Source organism: Xylaria bambusicola, assembly GCF_022495145.1.
Source record: "Xylaria bambusicola strain CBS 139988 unplaced genomic scaffold F5B22scaffold_24, whole genome shotgun sequence".
Taxonomy (NCBI): Eukaryota; Fungi; Ascomycota; class Sordariomycetes; order Xylariales; family Xylariaceae; genus Xylaria; species Xylaria bambusicola.
The window spans coordinates 395,685-414,079 of NW_025953577.1; the positions used below are offsets into that span (position 1 = coordinate 395,685).

At 33.7% G+C, this 18,395-nt stretch overlaps 3 protein-coding genes across 3 annotated transcripts; 2 read left to right on the forward strand and 1 right to left on the reverse strand.

The window, feature by feature from the left end:
• Positions 1 to 2,490: 2,490 nt before the first annotated feature.
• On the forward strand, positions 2,491 to 3,085 carry F5B22DRAFT_647189 (uncharacterized protein; the record flags this gene model as incomplete). Its single annotated transcript, XM_047978833.1, has 3 exons — positions 2,491 to 2,629; positions 2,732 to 2,833; positions 2,949 to 3,085. 3 exons carry the CDS (start codon positions 2,491 to 2,493, stop codon positions 3,083 to 3,085), a joined length of 378 nt encoding a protein of 125 aa, XP_047830301.1.
• Positions 3,086 to 4,149: 1,064 nt separating this feature from the next.
• On the reverse strand, positions 4,150 to 5,593 carry F5B22DRAFT_647190 (phosphotyrosyl phosphatase activator; the record flags this gene model as incomplete). Its single annotated transcript, XM_047978834.1, has 2 exons — positions 4,150 to 4,494; positions 4,562 to 5,593. 2 exons carry the CDS (start codon positions 5,591 to 5,593, stop codon positions 4,150 to 4,152), a joined length of 1,377 nt encoding a protein of 458 aa, XP_047830302.1.
• A 399-nt stretch (positions 5,594 to 5,992) lies between these two features.
• Positions 5,993 to 8,438, forward strand: F5B22DRAFT_212159 (uncharacterized protein). The gene has a single exon (XM_047969692.1). It carries the CDS (start codon positions 6,207 to 6,209, stop codon positions 8,424 to 8,426), a length of 2,220 nt encoding a protein of 739 aa, XP_047830303.1. The 5' UTR covers positions 5,993 to 6,206; the 3' UTR covers positions 8,427 to 8,438.
• The last annotated feature ends 9,957 nt before the right edge of the window (positions 8,439 to 18,395 follow it).

The window sequence follows — 18,395 nt, forward strand, 5'->3', positions numbered from 1 at the left end:
AAATGGAAATGATTTCGAGGTGAATATTAAGCTATGTATCAGTACATGGTTCACATGACCACTACAGTACTGGAAAGAATGAGATGTCAGTTTTTGTACTCAGAATACGACTAGATAGCTCAAATATATCAAATCGGAAGGTCGGGATTTCTCTTCGTGTAACCACTTGTGTGACCAATTCGGTCGCGACATTCATCGTTTCTACTAGAGGCTTCAAATTTGCCAAACAGACACGGCAGCTTGGAGCGAATACAAATATTCTATGCAATCATATCCCTATGTAATTTCGCCATCGAACTGCTAACCAAGGGAGCTTTGGAGGGAGTTTCTGCGAGATTGTGGCGAAGCGGATCAGCGAGGTTTTGCTACATGTAGGCCGTCAACAAACTTAGTAGGTAGGGTCCATTCTATTGTCGATCGCAGTAGCTTAGGTAGTAATTCAGCTATCTATTCATGATACACACAGCAGTCCAACAAGGTGATGTTGAGCCCTCCCTTTTCCCGAGGGCCTTCAGCCTCCAATAATGAAGCTTCTCGCAGGGCCATTGGTTTTCATACTGCTGTAAATTTCAGCGTTAGGCTAGAAGGAGTGCGAAAGGAGCTGTCGCTGCGCAAGGAGCTTGCCGTCACAGGAGGTGAAAACGATACCTATATCGGGAGGGCTTCTGGCTTTAGCAAGAGGGTGCTTCGACGTAACAGTAATATCGTCGTCATTGAAGACACGTGCCACATGGAGTTCAGGTTTCAAGGCTCGGACCGTGGCAAAGGAGATAGTATTGAACTAGCGAGTCCAGCAGAGTACCTATGCACTAACGCCGACTACGTTGTCTTCTACAATACACACGGTCACAAGGGCGCCGCCGTCCGAGACACCAGCCTATAATTGCAGTACACCATTGACAACTTTGCCAGCTCTCAGGGAGAATTATATACCTCATCACAGCCTGTCAAAGAAAGGCTCAATTGCTAGTATTAGATGCTAGGTACAAGCATGTAGATAGTATTATTAGGAGAAGAAGTTAGAGCAACAAACCAGTTGCTAATCGAATACAAAAAACGAACAAAATATTATGTCATTTTTTTCTGGCGAAAAGCATTCCCAAACTAACCCCTGGCCGAACCGTTGAGTTACCAACCAACGGTGCTTTCTATAGGTGGCAAGGTCAGTGCTTGCGGCTTGCAGCTATATATACACGCTCTAATCACGAGGTGGATTGGCTCGGTCTGGGGGCTGACTGAACGACTTCCTAAGTACTTGAAGTCGCATGCGTACTGCTTGCGCTTCGGTACGCTCATCTCATCGGCTCAAATAGTCCTCTATACCCTAAGCAATGATAGGTACCTGAAACATTTAATCAAGGCAATACGCTGGGGAGGTAATTTTGCCCTTGTCTGTGTGACAACAGGGAGTACCGTCACTGTACGCCTAGGCCGTTCAATCACCATATGTGTGCCCTGCCTATCAAATGGGGTCTCAGCTACACGCTGCAGCTCTAAACGATCTGCTCGACACGAGTACTTTGGTAGTATCAGGATCTACTGTAGGTATAAGGATTTTGAGAAATGTCAAGCCATTATTGCCTGAGGATGCGGTATAAGAATGAATGGATACGAATGGCTTTACGCTGCTGCATCTGTGCACCTGTACGCGAAGTGCTTTGGTAATGGCCACGGGAGGATAAGCCTGAAAGTTTCAAGATGATGATGGAACCAGGAAGAACGGGTTATAAGACCAGGAACACCTATAGGTCTCATGAATACCACCCAATCTCAATATCCATCCCCTCTCGTGAGTACCAGCTGGGCGGATGTACTTCGGTAATGGTGAACCGAGATTGTTGCTCCTTTTTCGTTATTTTTTTGATGGCCCCCTGAAGCTGTCTTGGCTGTCAGGAACAATAGAGCAGGCCCGAGCGCCTTGCATTGCGCGCGCTAAAATGCCCCTCGCCCACTGCTTGTCTCCAAAGATTGGCTGGGCGGAGCTGGGGTTGGGTTGGCTGTACCTCTCTCTTTTTCCTAGCGCGTATCCACCTGGCGATACCTACCATTTCCCCAAGATCCACACTTCTGTTCTTCAAGCCAGCCAGCCGCATCACAACAACCACGCTCTCTCTATCCTTACGTCTAGGACAACGACAACTGTCATAACTCAATCGACAATCTTCGTCTCTTTCTCTCTGAAAATCTCTCCCAACCCCCAGGGGATCATCTTTCACTGACACTCAAGGAGCACTCAAGCCAGAAACTGACACAATGCCTGGAATTCGTAAAGTCCACCTTTTCCTGCACCCATTCTGAACGCCTTCCCAAGCTTTCCTCATCCACTGCAAAAATGGTCATAGACGATGTTCATACCCATTTCAGGGATCAATGTCAATGCGGATCGTCTTATCCTTTCCCCTCACTTCGGGTGGCTTGACCAGAGATGGGCGAGTCGTTTCCCATTCGCTCCACCTCGTGCCTTGTAGCACGAATGCATACTAACGTATGATGTCCCGTACAGCGCCGAACGCACTCACCAATCTGAAGGCCAAGCTCAAGGCCGCCTTTCGCAAGAAAGATAAAAAACCCAAGGAGGGCGAAACCTCTGGTGGCGCCACTGAGGCAGCCAAAGTTGATGCTCCTGCTGGTAAGTCCCCTGTAGAGACTGTAGATTCCAGATACAAGCTTCAACATGCCATGCATGTTGAGCTCTAACGCGAAGACTGTGGATGATGCTGACTCAGTGAAGCTTCTGCCGCCGCCGCGGTGACTGCTACTCCTGCAGCAGACGCACCTGCGGCCACCGAAGCACCCAAGACTGAGGAGGCGGCCAAGCCTGTCACTGACAGTGGTAAGTTGGCTGACCCCGCCATACCCCGCGACGACTGTCTGGTGCCACTGGCAACACTCGAGTCATGAACGGTCGTCTCATTGGAAGTTACAAGCACTCGCTAACATCATCCAAGCTGCTGGTGCTACCGCCGAGGCAAAGCCAGAGAAGGCCACCGAGACTGCCGCTACTGCTGCTGAAACTCCGGCCGAAGTCCCTGCCGTTGCTGAGGCTGGTGCTACGACCGAAACCAAACCTGCCGGAGCTGCCTAAGGCCGACAATATACGACCCCACCGTGGAAGCACTTCCTCTCGAGATGGCGTTGATAAATAGCTGAGCTGGACACGGAATACGGAGTTTATCCTTGATTTGACATCTTTACGGCGTGCCCTCGCGCATATATGGCCCAATGGTTTCGTTGTGGCAAGGCTGATTCTCAAGAGCACATACTGCTGTTGTTTGATGGAGTTTGAGATTTGAGATACCCTTCGTGGTCAACAATTAAGCCCTTCTATTTCTAAATACGCTAAGCTTATCGCCTATCGATACGTGATGCTGTTGATGACGTGTTTACGTAAGGAGCTAGCAGATGGCGCCTTGCCTCTTACAGACTTAGCGTCCTTTCTAGATGGTCAGAGCGTTTTTCTCTACCTGGGGACAACTGACGCTGAGGAAGACACGCTCTATGGGGAACCATGCTCGTTCAGTCCTTCAGAAGTGAAAGAATCTCATTTCTCTAACCACATCTATATGCAATAGGGGCACAAGCTTGTCAGCAGCTTGTTCTTTCTGGTTTGAAAGGGATCCTGCTGTGGAAAGACAATACAATAGGCCTCAGACACCAAGGACAGTCACAGTTGGGATTTACTTCTCCTTATGCAAACAGGCAGGTCAAACAGCTGTATAGGCTGTGTAATGGACTTTAATACAGTGTTTAACTTGATTTAGAGACATAAATGACATGGAGACAACATCCACTAAGGTTCATACCTTAAGCTGTGATAGAGAATCTAGTTTGAGTCGCTATCATGATCATTGGGAATCAGAGGTTTAACCAGAAGCAAGTAGCTCGACTTTATGCCTGTCTCCTGTCTTGCGCTCCCTCGGGATGAGAAGACTTAGGTCGCTTTATACAGGAAAGACATGCAAGCTAAGTCTCAGCCACAAAGGGCCGTTGTTCATCGACTCTATGATAAGCTAAAACGGGTCTGTATTCACTGGATATGGCCTTTCTAGCTCTAAATTGTCCTGTTCCCTCGTTTCAATCTACGATATTTAGTGTTTAGCTCATTGGTTGGGATAAGCTACAACAATCGTAGCCTCCAAACCCGATATTTCAGCCGCTAGGTCGATCGCTCGATCTTGCCCATGGCGCCGTTGGTACCGTAAATGCCTCATTTGCGGGATGTGGCTCACGCTGTTGCTGTGTTGGTGGTAAAGGCACTCTTGAGTATAGTATGCCAGGGGCAGGCATATTTGTTGCGTTGGCCCAGGGTGCAGCCGTGCCGCCAAGAGGTCGTGGCATTGATGACGAGGCAATATGCTGGTTCGCCATATGGACAGATTGTGCGGGAGTGGCGGCGTCTGGATCTTGGTCCCAAGAAAATAGCGAGCCGAAGTGGAAGTGCTGCACGACAGGGAACTTTGAGAGAACTTCGGCGTTAAACATTTTGATCATCCCCTTTGTCAAACGTCAGCATGCTTCCATTCGTTATACGGTAAGGCAGTTGTATTTGATCAAGAGTTACCTTGTTGATTTTACCCCATCCATCCTTTATACCGGATATGTCAAAAAGTATGGGACTGTGTTCCCAAAAGGGACCCTTTTTGACATCGTTAATGAAGCCAACTGCGGAGAAATACATATACCGTTTTCTTTCTTCGTCAACATATTCAGACTTGACAATCGTCGAAGGTTTAGGGGCTCGAAACAGTGATCCCTCAGTGGGCATTACTTCCGTCTCTGAAATGGCCCGGGTGAGTTGAGCCGAGCCATATATATACGGTAGAAATGAATGATCATCCAAGCCCCAGACCCCATGTGTACCAGCGGGCTCGAGAGTATAAGTTAAAATTAAACGGCGTACCACCCGAAGATACGGCTCAAAGACACCAAGCACAATATTTCGTTCAACATCACCATTGGGGCTTCCATCTTTGAACGCACCCAGTTTCCACAAGCACCCAAGGAAGGCCAGAAAGCTTAACTCGTGGCCGGTTCCATAGTCAAGACGTTGTGCACTGCCAAAAGCTCCTAGAAGATAGGTTGTAAGTTCAACTTCAGCTGTCGTTTCCGATCCGTTGCCTCCTGAACTACGCCTTAAGACTGATTCAGGCAGGTGCTCTCGGAGAAGAGTTGTAGCTTCCGCCTCCAGCAACTGATACCACTTGCGAAAACTGATGTTACCAAAGCGTCTCGGGCCTTGATCGGGCGGTGCTTTGTCCATTAAAGCTTCTATTTTGGCGAGCATTTGCTGAAGACCTTTCGCGGACTCCGCTGGCTGGGTTTCATATTCGGAGCCGATGAGGAAAGTTTGGATTTTATCTTTCCCATCAGGATCCTGGGATTTACGTGGACACATGGCTCGGTTGAGCTGCAGTACGAATATGCCAATATCACGATAGGCTTTAGAGGTCAAGAATCTAGCAACATCTTGACCCTCGTTGATCTGCTTGACGGGCTTAAGGAAAACGTGAGGAGCTGTGGGATCTAGAAACTCAAGGGTAGGGAAAGAGCCCTCAGCCTCCTGAGATTTTGCGGGGGCTGAAGGGGGTTCCATATTTGAAAAATAGTCGAATGGACACAATCGTAACTATCGCCGACTAAAGGGAAGCTGGGCTATCGGTATGAAGATTCGACTCGATGAATGTAATGGCATCCTCTTAGCAGGTACTTACGTCAGTCAGAGGCAGCTACTAGTACCTAGGTACGTAGTACACCCAAGTACAAACCTAGGTAAGGAATTAGTACCCGGTACCTACTCCGTACTTACCTAGAGTGTACCTACTGCTCTGAGACACGCCATTTAGCTCTAGGTGGGGGTGAAGCTCGGCAGGTACCCTTCTTTAGTGGAAGTACCTCCAGCAGGGATCTACATGTACTTACTGTCAGTTCCCGCCGTTGACCCACTACAAAAACGTGCTCTGAGTACACTAGGTAACTGCCCAGGTGGTAGATAGGTACCTAATAATAGGTAGGCTCGAAGGTGCCTGGGCTTGAACAACCTGGAAGTCCATTCAGCTGAAGGACTTGCCTTGCCGTCTCTCTAGCCTGATACCGTCAGCTCTTACCGAACATTGCCATCAGTCACATCATGATTTGATGAGTAGTCGGATCCTGTGCTCTGATACGCTAATACATACTGGTGGGAAGTAGCGTGTTTGGTCATAATCATGGAGCCTCGAGGTTGGATGCGATCTCCCGGACAGGAATTGATGCGGTTACCTACCGAACATCCCCACCGTACTTCATCCGCAGCTGAGAGTTCCGACGACGACGATGACGACATTCCAGCCAATAGGCTCCCGAGTGTATCCCCCTTGAAGCCTCTCGCCCACAATTCTACGAGTCTCCCCGTTAACGGAGTGAAGCGGTCTCTTTCTGACACAACTCGAGGCGGTATTGTGTTATACCCTGGATCTAAGAAGCCGAGGAATGGATATAATATGGTATCGGTTTCCCGAGAATCTCCTCCACGTTCAACTTCTGATTCCTCACACACACCCGTCCCAAACCATTTCCGCACGAGCAGTCTCAGCTCCGAACATGACGTTCGAGAAGGATTAGTCCGCAGCATGAACGATGCACTCCGTCATCTACAAGCCAGAAAATCCCAAGATGATGACAAACAACAGGCGGCTAGGATAGAAAGACCGTCAGATTTACAAATATTGCACAAAACGGAGTTGGAGGAAGCGCTGGAAGATTCGGACTGGTCTTTGGACATACCACCTTTAGAATTGAGTGTTCTTCCCTTGCTTACTGATGCCAAAAACGGCGTAGGCGAGGCAGCGATGCCAGCAGAGGCCACACCGATTGAAGGGGACCATTCAGAAATACAAGTACCATCGCGTGCAGATGCTGCTGTACGACAGTCTAGTGATTTATGGAAGATGCCAAGTTCACCCGATCCACAACCTACAAAGAAGAGAGGTCGACCAAGGAAGAATTATCCTCGGCTCCGCGATGAGACTGATAAAGAGTACTTTACACGCATCGCTAGGCTCCGGAAAAAGCCAATACCTAGTTTTCCGGCATTAGATCATACACTTCCGCAATCGTTACCGGTGTTAGTTGGTGACACCAGCGAGACGCTCTCCGAGTCTATTGAAGGATTCGATAGTGATTCAGGAAGTCACAAAGATGTTGATCAATCATTCGAAGACAGCTTTGAATATGATGTGGAGACTTTCAGGGCTCGTCAAATTATTGATATCGGAGACAACGAGATATTTGATAATCCCACAGATGATGACATCTTAGCTGTTCATCTTAATCATCAACCCCTTAAACAACTCTGTGAGCTTTTAGGCGATAAGGCTTGGGCTGGCTTAAAACGTGGATGGCAAGGGCGACCTTTTCACTATGAACACGCGGAAACTAAACCAGCCCGAGCTATTCTACCGTTACTTATAAAACTTGAGAGATTGTATCAAGCTGTCCCTTCAGCTCCCAAGTTGAAGGAGCAGAACCAGTTCCTAAGGGAGCATGGGGATATGCTGCGATACTACTTTTATAAGATAAAAGTAGTAGTTGAACACATACGAACTGAACGTCTAGGGGCTCCTGAGGGCAACCTGGAAACTGAAAATACCGACTCCCGCAAACGTGAGCGAATGACACGGGATCTCGTGTTATACGTGCTTCCCATGTTAGTCCACGTTCTAGCCTCTATATGGAGACTTGGTGGGAAACTGTGGACCAAAGCATCATTTACGGGGACTGCTATTGAGCTCCTTAAAAGGGCGCTGGGCTGGATAATGATTCTTTATCATCGCTTGCTCAATGAGTTCGAGCGATCTCCCTTCGGAGAACGACCTGAATACCGGGTAGAGCAAGAAGCTTGGCTTAGGGGGGAAGACGAAAGAGAAGCGATAGGTCCTGTACTGAATGACTTATACGAGATTCTTTCAGCGGCACCGGATCAGCTGGCCGAAACGGAAGCCCGCATCAAGGAGGAATCAAACCGACGCCAGCAACTGTTTACACGAGAGAAGCAGCTCGAGATCGAACGAAAAGCGGCAGAGGAGGCAAGGCAGGCATCAGTTGCAGAGCGAAAAAAGCAATCTCTTTTATCCATTCGTGCCATACACTGTCACGGTGAGAACTCGACCGCATCATCTCGCCCGTCTCCCCCCCTCACCTTGAAATCGTCCGAATGGTCAGTGGAAGAGCAAAGGCTACTCTTTCTGCGCATCCAAGCTTCATTTCCTGTCTGTCCAGACCTAAACAATCTTCGTTGGGAGCTGAACAAGACGGTTGCACAGACGGTGGCCATGACGGAGCAAATACTTAGGAGGATGCTCAAAAAAGTGCTGCTAGGCTATTCGGCGGAGGAACGGGCTGCAGAAGTTCGCCGGATCATGCACAAGTCCGGCGTGGTACGGTTGTAGATGATGTTGTCGGTGATTATGGGTCATGGAGTCTGACAACATGTGTGTGTGTTTTTCATAAGATACCCCCGGCCCCTGGTTGGGCACCTAATGCGCTTGCATGGGAGTTCGAAACAAAGTTCAAAAAAAAGTCTGAAACGGAATGCAAGCGCTGAATGTGCTTGAACATGTGATAGGATCAGATAGAAACAGATCGGCATAGCCAGACTTGAAATGGCCACACTGTCCGCCACGTCACTTCTTGAAAAAGGGTCATGAATGCAATGTAGGTACTGTGTGTGTTACGTGCAGACTGCAGACGGAAATAGACATGAATAACTGCCTACATACATACATAGTAGTAGATCAATATGTAGCCTTGCCACGGGCCACCTAGAGAAACGATACAATATCTAGGCACCGGTTTAGATTGGGCACTGACTTCCAGCAGCCTAAGTCGAGGAGCTTCTTGGAATGCAAGGTGAGCTGTACAGTCCTCTATGTTAGCTGGCTGCATGCCTTATGTAAGTGGGAACAAAGCGCTCTACTTAGGGCCCATTGGTGCCTCGCTATGGCTCACTCATCTATATGAGGTAGCTATTTGCGACGACAGCCTGTGGACTTCAAGTGCTATCCTTGTCGATGTATATACACCACGTCTAGTTGGCGTGGTGAGAGAGACGGCGAAGGAGAGCTGCTCGGGCCTCTTTTGAGTGTCGATGTGTTTGTCACTCTGTGAGGCGGCGATACAACCCAACTACGTGTACCTAGGTGTCCCGGGTCTGTCCCGGCCGGCTACCTCACGTACTGCCTAGGTAGATTGTAGGCATTAACTGGCCGTGGCATCCGGTTCACCTTGGGCTCATTGGGTTTCGACGTCATGTTGGTGAGCGCGTGCTGATCAAGATGATGATATCTACCTTGGATTCTAACCTACCCACACCACACAATTCCCCGCCAACACAGGAGATTGGAGCGCGAGGGGCGACGCGGTTGGGCTTGGGTAGAATAGGTATACCCTGATAGGAGGTACATACCTTACCGCCCCGGGGGGGGTATACGTAAGGGTTACTGCAACTATTACTATAACCCGTAATGCTTATAGCCGAAAACATTTGTAGGGCATTTACCAATAAGCTATAGTGCTGTGGCTAATATGATAACGAGCAATAGATATTGTGTAGCGTAGGTATTTATTACTAATTCGATTCTATTACTATTAATAATAGTATTGCGTTAGATATAGTTACTTTTTAGTAATAATTGTTAATTAGTAATAGTTTTATATTGCAGTATGTTTATTATATTTTAATAGACTTTTTATATTATTTTAGTTTTTATTTTTAATATAAAATTAGCTAATTAAAATACTTTTTAACTAGTATTAATTAATTATAAAAAATAATGTTTATATTATAGTTATTATTATATTAATCTGGTTTTTTTTATAATATGCTTTTAGTTATTATAGTAGTTTTAATTAGATTATAAAATCTAATTGGTTATTAAATCTTATTATAAAGCATTTTAATTAATTAAATGTATATTTGGTTAAATATTTTTATTAAAGTGTTTTAATGTTTAGTTGGATATATTAGCTATTTATAGTATTATTTATTAATACCTTTATTTAGTAATGGTACTTTAGCTTTATTATAAAGCTAAATATAGTTATTATTGTTAGTAAGGGGTACGTTTAGAGTTACCTATATTAAATTTTATAGTAATATTTGCTTTTCCTTACTTTAGTGTACTAATGATAATATAGGCAATGAATATAATTAATTAAATTATTGGATTAAATTAGGTTTTAACGTTATATATTTGTTATATATATTCTAAAATGAAGGATAAGCAATAGGAAGTATTAAATAAAGGAGGAGTTAATGAGGAAAATTTTAAGATTTTTTAATAAGTAGCGGAAAACAGTTTAATAAGGAGCTTAAAAGCTTTAAATATTATTAAAAGTTTTTTTAAGGAATTTTTTTTTAACGTATATATAAAGACTTTTATAAACCTTAAGGCTAATTTAAGGATATTATAAATTATATTAGCATTAGCCTACAAGGTTATTATTAATTTTATTAATAATTTAATAGTTAAAATTATTATAATTGTAAAATTAAAGTATATAACCTTATATATAATTAAACCAATTAGCTTTTTATTATTAATTAATATATATTTTTACATTTTTAATTTAATATTATTAATAAGTATGCATCCTTTTATATATAAGTTAATATTACTTATATGTTTTAATGTTATATTACTATTATAGCTTATATTGTTTTAAATTATAGCTTTTTAGTTATACCCCTTTATTTTTATATTAAAACTATTATTAGTAAATTATAATAGGTTTCTTTTTATATGGGATTACCTTTACTGCTTTAAAGATATTTAATTATATTTAATATTTATTGTTAAAATCTTATTTATATTAGTTTTTATTTCATTTTTCTATATTATTTTATTAATTATATAAGTAATTAATATACCTGTATAATATAATTAAAGAGGGTAAGATTTTAAGTTATAATATCCCGTATATTACGTTTAGGAGTTTTAATTATAAAGTGCTTATTTAGTTAAGCTTAAGCTTAAGAACTTAAATTATTAGTTTTTATTATAAAAAAGATAATTGATTTACTTTAATTTATTTAAGAAATTTAATATCCTTTATATTTATTAAGAAATGTGGTACTTATTATAAGTATTTATTAATAAAGGCTATTGTTATATTATACTAGCTTTATTAAGGGATAAAAATATAAAAGAATGTTTATTATTTATATTAATTAGTGTGGTATTATAGCTAGCGTTAATAAATATTATAGGTATGATTTACCTATAAAAAGGATTTCCGGCTTTTTAAATGTTGGTTATATAATAGTTTAAGGAAATAAGAAGCTTAATGTTAAAAATTATATTTTCCACCCCCGGATAATAGTAAAATAAAACGCTAAATTATTGTAAGCTATATATTAGCCTAGCTAGATTAGTGCTACTTATAAAATTCTATTTATTTATAGTTAGTATAATATAGCTTTTAGAATTAGGATTAAAGGTTAAAGAGGGAAGATAATGCAATGGTAAATATAACCTTTAAGTACTATTAAGAAAAATATTAGCCCGTAATGCTATTTTGTTTAATATTCGTTTAAGGAATTATTAGAATATAGATAGGGGATATATATTATTTATATTAAAGACTTAAGGATAGCAGGTTAGATTTTACAATAGTACCTTTAAATTAAAGTTAATAATGCTTACTATATAGGACTTATTATAATAATAATACTTTAGGATAATTTAACTTATTATATAAATAATAATATATTGTTAATATATTAAAAGGAAGTTAGAAATCTATTATAAGAAATAATTAAATGGTTTAATAATTATACCTAAATAATAAATAAGGAAGATATTTAATATTATTAATATAGAAATGTATTAAGGATATAGGTATAATAACAATAACAATTTTAACAATAGCTGTTTTAACAATAATTATTTTAACAATAATCATTATAATAATAATTATTATAATAATAATTATTATAATAATAGTTAATATAATAAATAAAAAGATAAATAAGGAAATATTAATAGTAAAACGATGATATTAAAAAAATGTTACTATAATAATAATATTAAAAAGATAATAATATAAAATAACATTAAAATTAATAATAGTGAAACAATAAGATTAGAACGATAATATTAAAATGATTACAATAGTTAGAATAATAAAAGGTACGATAGAAATATGATTTTTACTTTGGATTAAAGATATAACGAATAAGGAGCGAATAAATTAAAATAAAATGCTTAATTAAGGATAGAAGGGCTAATATAAATAGGCAATATATTAACGTTATAATATAATAGATAAAAAAATAAAGCAATATAAAGGTTAGGAATAAGTATTATAATATAAATTAAATTATAGTATAAAATTATTAAAGATAATAAATGCTTTTTATTATTTATAAAACCTTTTACTGTACTTATTATAAAGTTATAAATTGTATGCTTATTTTAAAAGGGAGGTAGTAGCAGCGGTAGCTTTTATAATGTTTTAAGATATCGTTTATTTTTACCTCCAATAACTTATTATTGCAAAACCTAATAAATATAGTAAAATTGCAATTTTTAACGTAATATATAAAGTAGGATTAATTTTATAATAGCTTACATTATTTAATAAAATTTATTATAATATTTATATTATATATATATAAGGTAATAGAGCTTAATTTTTTATTATATAAAGTAAATATTATAATTTATTAATAATAATAATTCTTTATACTTTAGAATTACTTATATTTTTTATAAATTTACCCATAGTAGCTTAATAATATTTTGCTTACTATTTAACTTATATAAGGGGCATTTTAATAAATAATTTATATTTAAGCTATAATAATATTTTATTATAAAATTAACGATTAAAAATAGTTATAAAGAAGTAGTTTATTTATAAATAAATAACTTATTTAACTTAACTATTATAAAACCAATAGGCGATTTATTTTAAATTTATATAAAGTTATTAACCTAGAAATATATTTATTTATTACTTTTAAGTATCTATTAATATTATTAATATATTAAGTAATCCTTTTATATTATATACCTATTAATAAATGAAAACTTTTTTTATTATATTAACTTTTTAAACCTAAGTTCCATTATAGTATTCCTATAATTATAGCAATATGCCTTTTTAAATATTATAGTAAACCTGTTTACGACATTTAGTTTTTATAGTTTAATAGTATTAAGTAAATTATTTTTTTTCCTTTAAATAATCCAAACGGAGAATTAATATAGCATAAAAGGTATTTAATGGGTAGTATTTTATTTTAATATATTATTTGTTTTATTTTTATTTTTTTTACTTTTTATATAAAGGGATTATAGGTTAACTATATATATAAGGTAAGGGTATTGCTTATTAATAGCTTAAAATATTTAGTATAGGTTAGGTATTGTATGTTTAAAACTGCTTGTAAATATAAATGCAATTATTTAACGGATGTTTTTTTTAATGATTAATGTAATAATAGCATTACAATAGTTTATTATTATAATAAACGATTTATAAAATTTAAATTAATAAAATTAATAAATAATTTAGCAATAAGAAGTTATATATAATATTAAATAAATTTATATTTATTTTTATTAAATAATATTTATATAAGAGAATATATACTATATTTATAAATAATATCGATATAATGGAAGCTATTATAAATATTAGAAAAACCTTTTATATTAAAAAACGTATTATACTTATTTTTAGAATTCCTATAATACCTTTTTCTTAATACTTATAAAGTATTTAAAGTAATTAAAGATAAATTATTATTAAAATTATTAATAGATAAAATATTATTTTAATACAATAAAACAGATATTACTTATACTTTTAATTAAACTTTAACCATGGATTGTATGTAATTTACTTAACGAATAATAGCCCTTTATCAATTAATATTAATATTAATTTAATAAAAGAATTAAATTAATTTCCGGCCTAAAATAATAATGGATTATAATTCTTATAATATTACGGTATTAAAGGATTGTAAAAAGAGTGTTAAGATAAATTAAATAAAAGTCCAAATAGTAGATATGATTTAATTAATTGCTATAAAGTGAAAAGTTGGAATAGGAAAATTGCTAATGTTAAGATATTTTAATATAATTTAAATAATAATATAATGATAGTCTTTATGTATATATTAAGGTTAAAGCTAGCAGTATAAAAGGAAAGGTAGAATAATAATTCTATAAATAAGCTCTTATATCCTTTATAAATTAATATAACATTTAAAGGATTGAAGTTATCCTTAGCTTAGGGGTATTATAAAAGATTAATATATAATATAGGTTTTATTAATTATAGCTGATGTAAGGATTATTATATTATCTTTAAAAAGTATTTAATAAATTAATTAACTTAATCCTTAATATTTTAAATAAATAATATTTATTAACTTATTATAAATAATATTTAAGGTAAGGAAAAGCTTTATAATTATAATAAATAATTTAATATCTTTATATAATTTTAATTTATTAAGCATTATTTTTTTAGCTAATATAGATTTTCCTAATTATAATATGTTTTATTATATAATAAAACTTTAAAAATAATATTAGCCTTTATTAATAATATTAAACTTAAGGTTAGATTTATTATTATTATTAATAATATAATTATAATAATATAATTTTATAGTAAAACTTTAACATTTCGAAAGCTTTTATTAAAATAGTATATTTCTTATAATATATTAAATAAATAAATAAATAAAGATATTAATACCGTTAATATGCATTTTTAAGTTATAATTAAGATTAAAAATATAAAAAAGGGTTTTTAGAATATTAGTAAGATTTGCTTTATAGGGACCTAAAGTAAGCGGATATATATTTACCCTTTTATTTTTTATTTTAAGGGGGAAGAACTTTAGTATTAAATATATACCTATAATTAATTAGTATATATTTTTATATAACTTAAAGCTATTAATAAATATTTGGAATAGTAAAAAGATTATTTTCTTTTTAGTAAAGTTTTTTAGGAAATATTCCTTATTATAAGTTTTAATTTCTAGTTTAGTTTAATGTAGTAAGGATAATTTTAAGGGGCAAAACTCTTAACGTTAGGAATTAAATATTAACCGGATTTTAAATGGTAATATTAATAGGCCAGGGATTTAAGTGCATTCCAGGTCATAATAATAGTTTAGGAAAATATTAAGGATATATGTTTTAATTTGGTTTGGAGTAAGGGAGGCTTTTTTATTTTCAATTATAATAAGCTTAATAGATTTTATAATCCGGTAAGAAAACTTAAAGTGGTTAAATAAGGTAGCTATATATTTAGGTAATGAATTATACTTAAATATAATTTATATAATAATAGTTAGCCTTTTAAGATTTATAGTAGTTAGTTTTAAGATTTTACCTTTTATTAAATCTAGTTTATATTATTATATATAACTAATATAGGTTTTATAATAAGGTATACCTAGTTTATATTAATTAGGTAAATATTCCTATTTTATAAAATTAAATAGAAATATTATAGTACTATTTGGGTATAAATAAAATATACCTAATATTGATTTAATAGATTCCCTTTATTAATTTGCCTTTTACGGTTTAATAATAGGGCTATTAATTAGGTGAGCCGGGCTTTAATAGATTTATTAATAGAATAAGGGGGAAAATAATATAGTAAAAATGAGGTTATTAAGATTAAAAATTAATATATTTTTAATAAGCTTTATTTATAATGGTAGAACTTTAAAATTAAACTTGATTGGAGCCGTGTGTAGTTTTTACAGTAGTAAACTTTTAATAATATAATGGAATATGGTATCCTTTTTATAGGGAGTTGATTTAACATTTTAAATATTTATTGTAAGTTAAAAGATTTTAATTAATTAAGAATGTATATTTTATATTATAGCATGATAGTTTTCCTATATACTTAATGTAATGTGGAACATGGATAGCGTATACCTTTAAGGGTAATATATTAATTTAAGAGTAATATCTTCTAATTGTGAAATTTCATTTAATAATGTTTATATAGATTCTTTTATAATGCTTGTATTTTTAAATTATATTAGTTCTAGCTCCTTATTATTAAGTTTAATTTTAATATTATTTGCATTATCCTTTTTTATTGCTTTAATAAGTTTTATAATATATTTTCTATATAATTTAAGTTCCTTTAATATTAGTTATAATTCTTTTAAGTTTTAATTTAAGATATTTTAAATAATTGAAAGTATATTTTAACTATTAACGTTAGTTTTATTAATTTTATTATTGTTAAGAGTGGTATTAGTAATGGTTAAGGGAGGGACCTTTTATATTATATTGTTTATATTAAGGTCTATATTAGCTTAGTTTAACTAATTATATACTTTATACCTAGTTTAAGTTATAGGGTTATTAGATTTTATAGTAGCTTTTATTGTTTTTTTAAAAGGTTTTATATTATTAAGGAATGTAAGAGGGTTGTATTTGTGCAAATTGTGAACCTTATTTTAGTTGCGCTTTTTTTTAAGCTTTTTTTAAGGCGGTATATAAATCTTCGTAATATAATATTAGAAATCTATTATAATAATAAAGTATTAATAAGTTTAGTTTGCTTAAAAATTAACTAAATGTATAATTAATAAAAGAGAGATTTTAGGTTCTTTTTAATTAATAATAAATAAAAGATATAATAAGGCTGGAGTTTTATAATAAAATTTAAATTATAGTTAAAGGTAGGATGGTTAATAAGGAATTTAATACTTTATTAAATATTACTTATTAATACCTATTAGTATCCATTGATAGCTTATAAATAGTAGGATAAGCTAAATATAAATATTATAATGCCCCTACTTATAAGTATTAAATATACCTATTTAATAATATTAATATTTAATTAAATTAATGTCCACTTACCTTTTATATCTAATATAATTTATTACCCTATAGCTTCTTCTTTATTTTACTAATTTTAACGCTATAATATCTACTATATTAATTAATAATTATTTTATTTTTATATTTATACATAATACTTTATATTATAATAAAGCTATTTTACTATTATTATAATTTTTATAAATATAATTTATTTTATTTATTATTTAATATATAACTATAATATTATTAATAATTATTATAGTAAAGGTATATCCATTAATATTACTTAAGAGCGGGGGACCCTTTAACAATACGTTTACAATAAGCCTAACTATAAAGGAGTTTTTATAGGAACAATTAAACAAATTATTCAATAGAATCTAACCTAAAAAAGATAAAGATATAATTAATTTTATAGCTAGATTTAATATAGGTATTCCCTAACCTTATAGCTTTTAAATATATTAACTTTTTTTATAGTTATACCTTAGGTTTTATAATATTAGTTAATAAAAGTTATCCCTTAAAGATATTAAGGGAAAATAAATATATAAAAGAAAGAAGCATTTAAAAATGGATACCATATTATTTTTTTATATATAACGTATATAAATATCTGGTTATATTATATTTAAGCTTTAGTTAAACATTTAAGTTATTCCTTATATTATTAAAACCATATATACAGATTATCCTAAGCCTAAAGAAGAAAAGTTCAAAGCTATAAAGGAGTTTAAATCACAATTATACAGGAATTATATAACTTAAAAAAATAAAGTTTTAATAAACTTTAAGGTAGCTTTAACCTACCCTTCTTTTTTATACTATTAATAGTTAACATTTATTATAGGATTATATAATAATAGTTATAGCTAAACTAAAGTTAAAGAATTATATTAAGATAAAGGATATTAGGACTTTAGTTGCCTTTTTTATTAAAAGGTTTAATAAGGATAACTTTTTAAAGATATTTAAGCCTTAAAAGAAGTTTATTAATATTAAAGGGAATAATAAATTTATATTACATTAATATAAAGGTATATATTATATCCTATTATAAAATCTTTTTAATTAATTAATTTAACCAGCTTTATATATAAATTTAAATACTTATATTAAGCTATTTTTAAATTAAAAAGCTAAGCTTTTTAATAAATGCCCGGCTAAATATATATAGGATTAGATAAATATTTTAAATTGGTTTTTAAAAATTGCCATCTTTAATATTTATATTACCTAATAACCTTATAAATAAGATATTAAGTATTTTATATTAAAGAAAAGGAAGAAGTTAATAATAAATAATAGTTAAGTTATTATTAACGTCGATTTTAATAATAATCCATTTATTACCTTCTATTTATTAAACGTTAAAAATAATATTAACCTTTATAGCAATAATAATAACAATAATTATAATAGCTTAAATATTAATAAAGGTTCTTTAATTATAACTTAATATAACCCTATTATTATAAAAAGTATAATTATTAATAAACTAATAATAAATAAAGACCCTTTAATAAAACT

What these genes read in the sequence shown, in the direction of transcription:
- F5B22DRAFT_212159 (XM_047969692.1), top strand. Translation starts at nt 6,207, where the DNA reads ATGGAGCCTCGAGGTTGGATGCGATCTCCCGGACAGGAATTGATGCGG.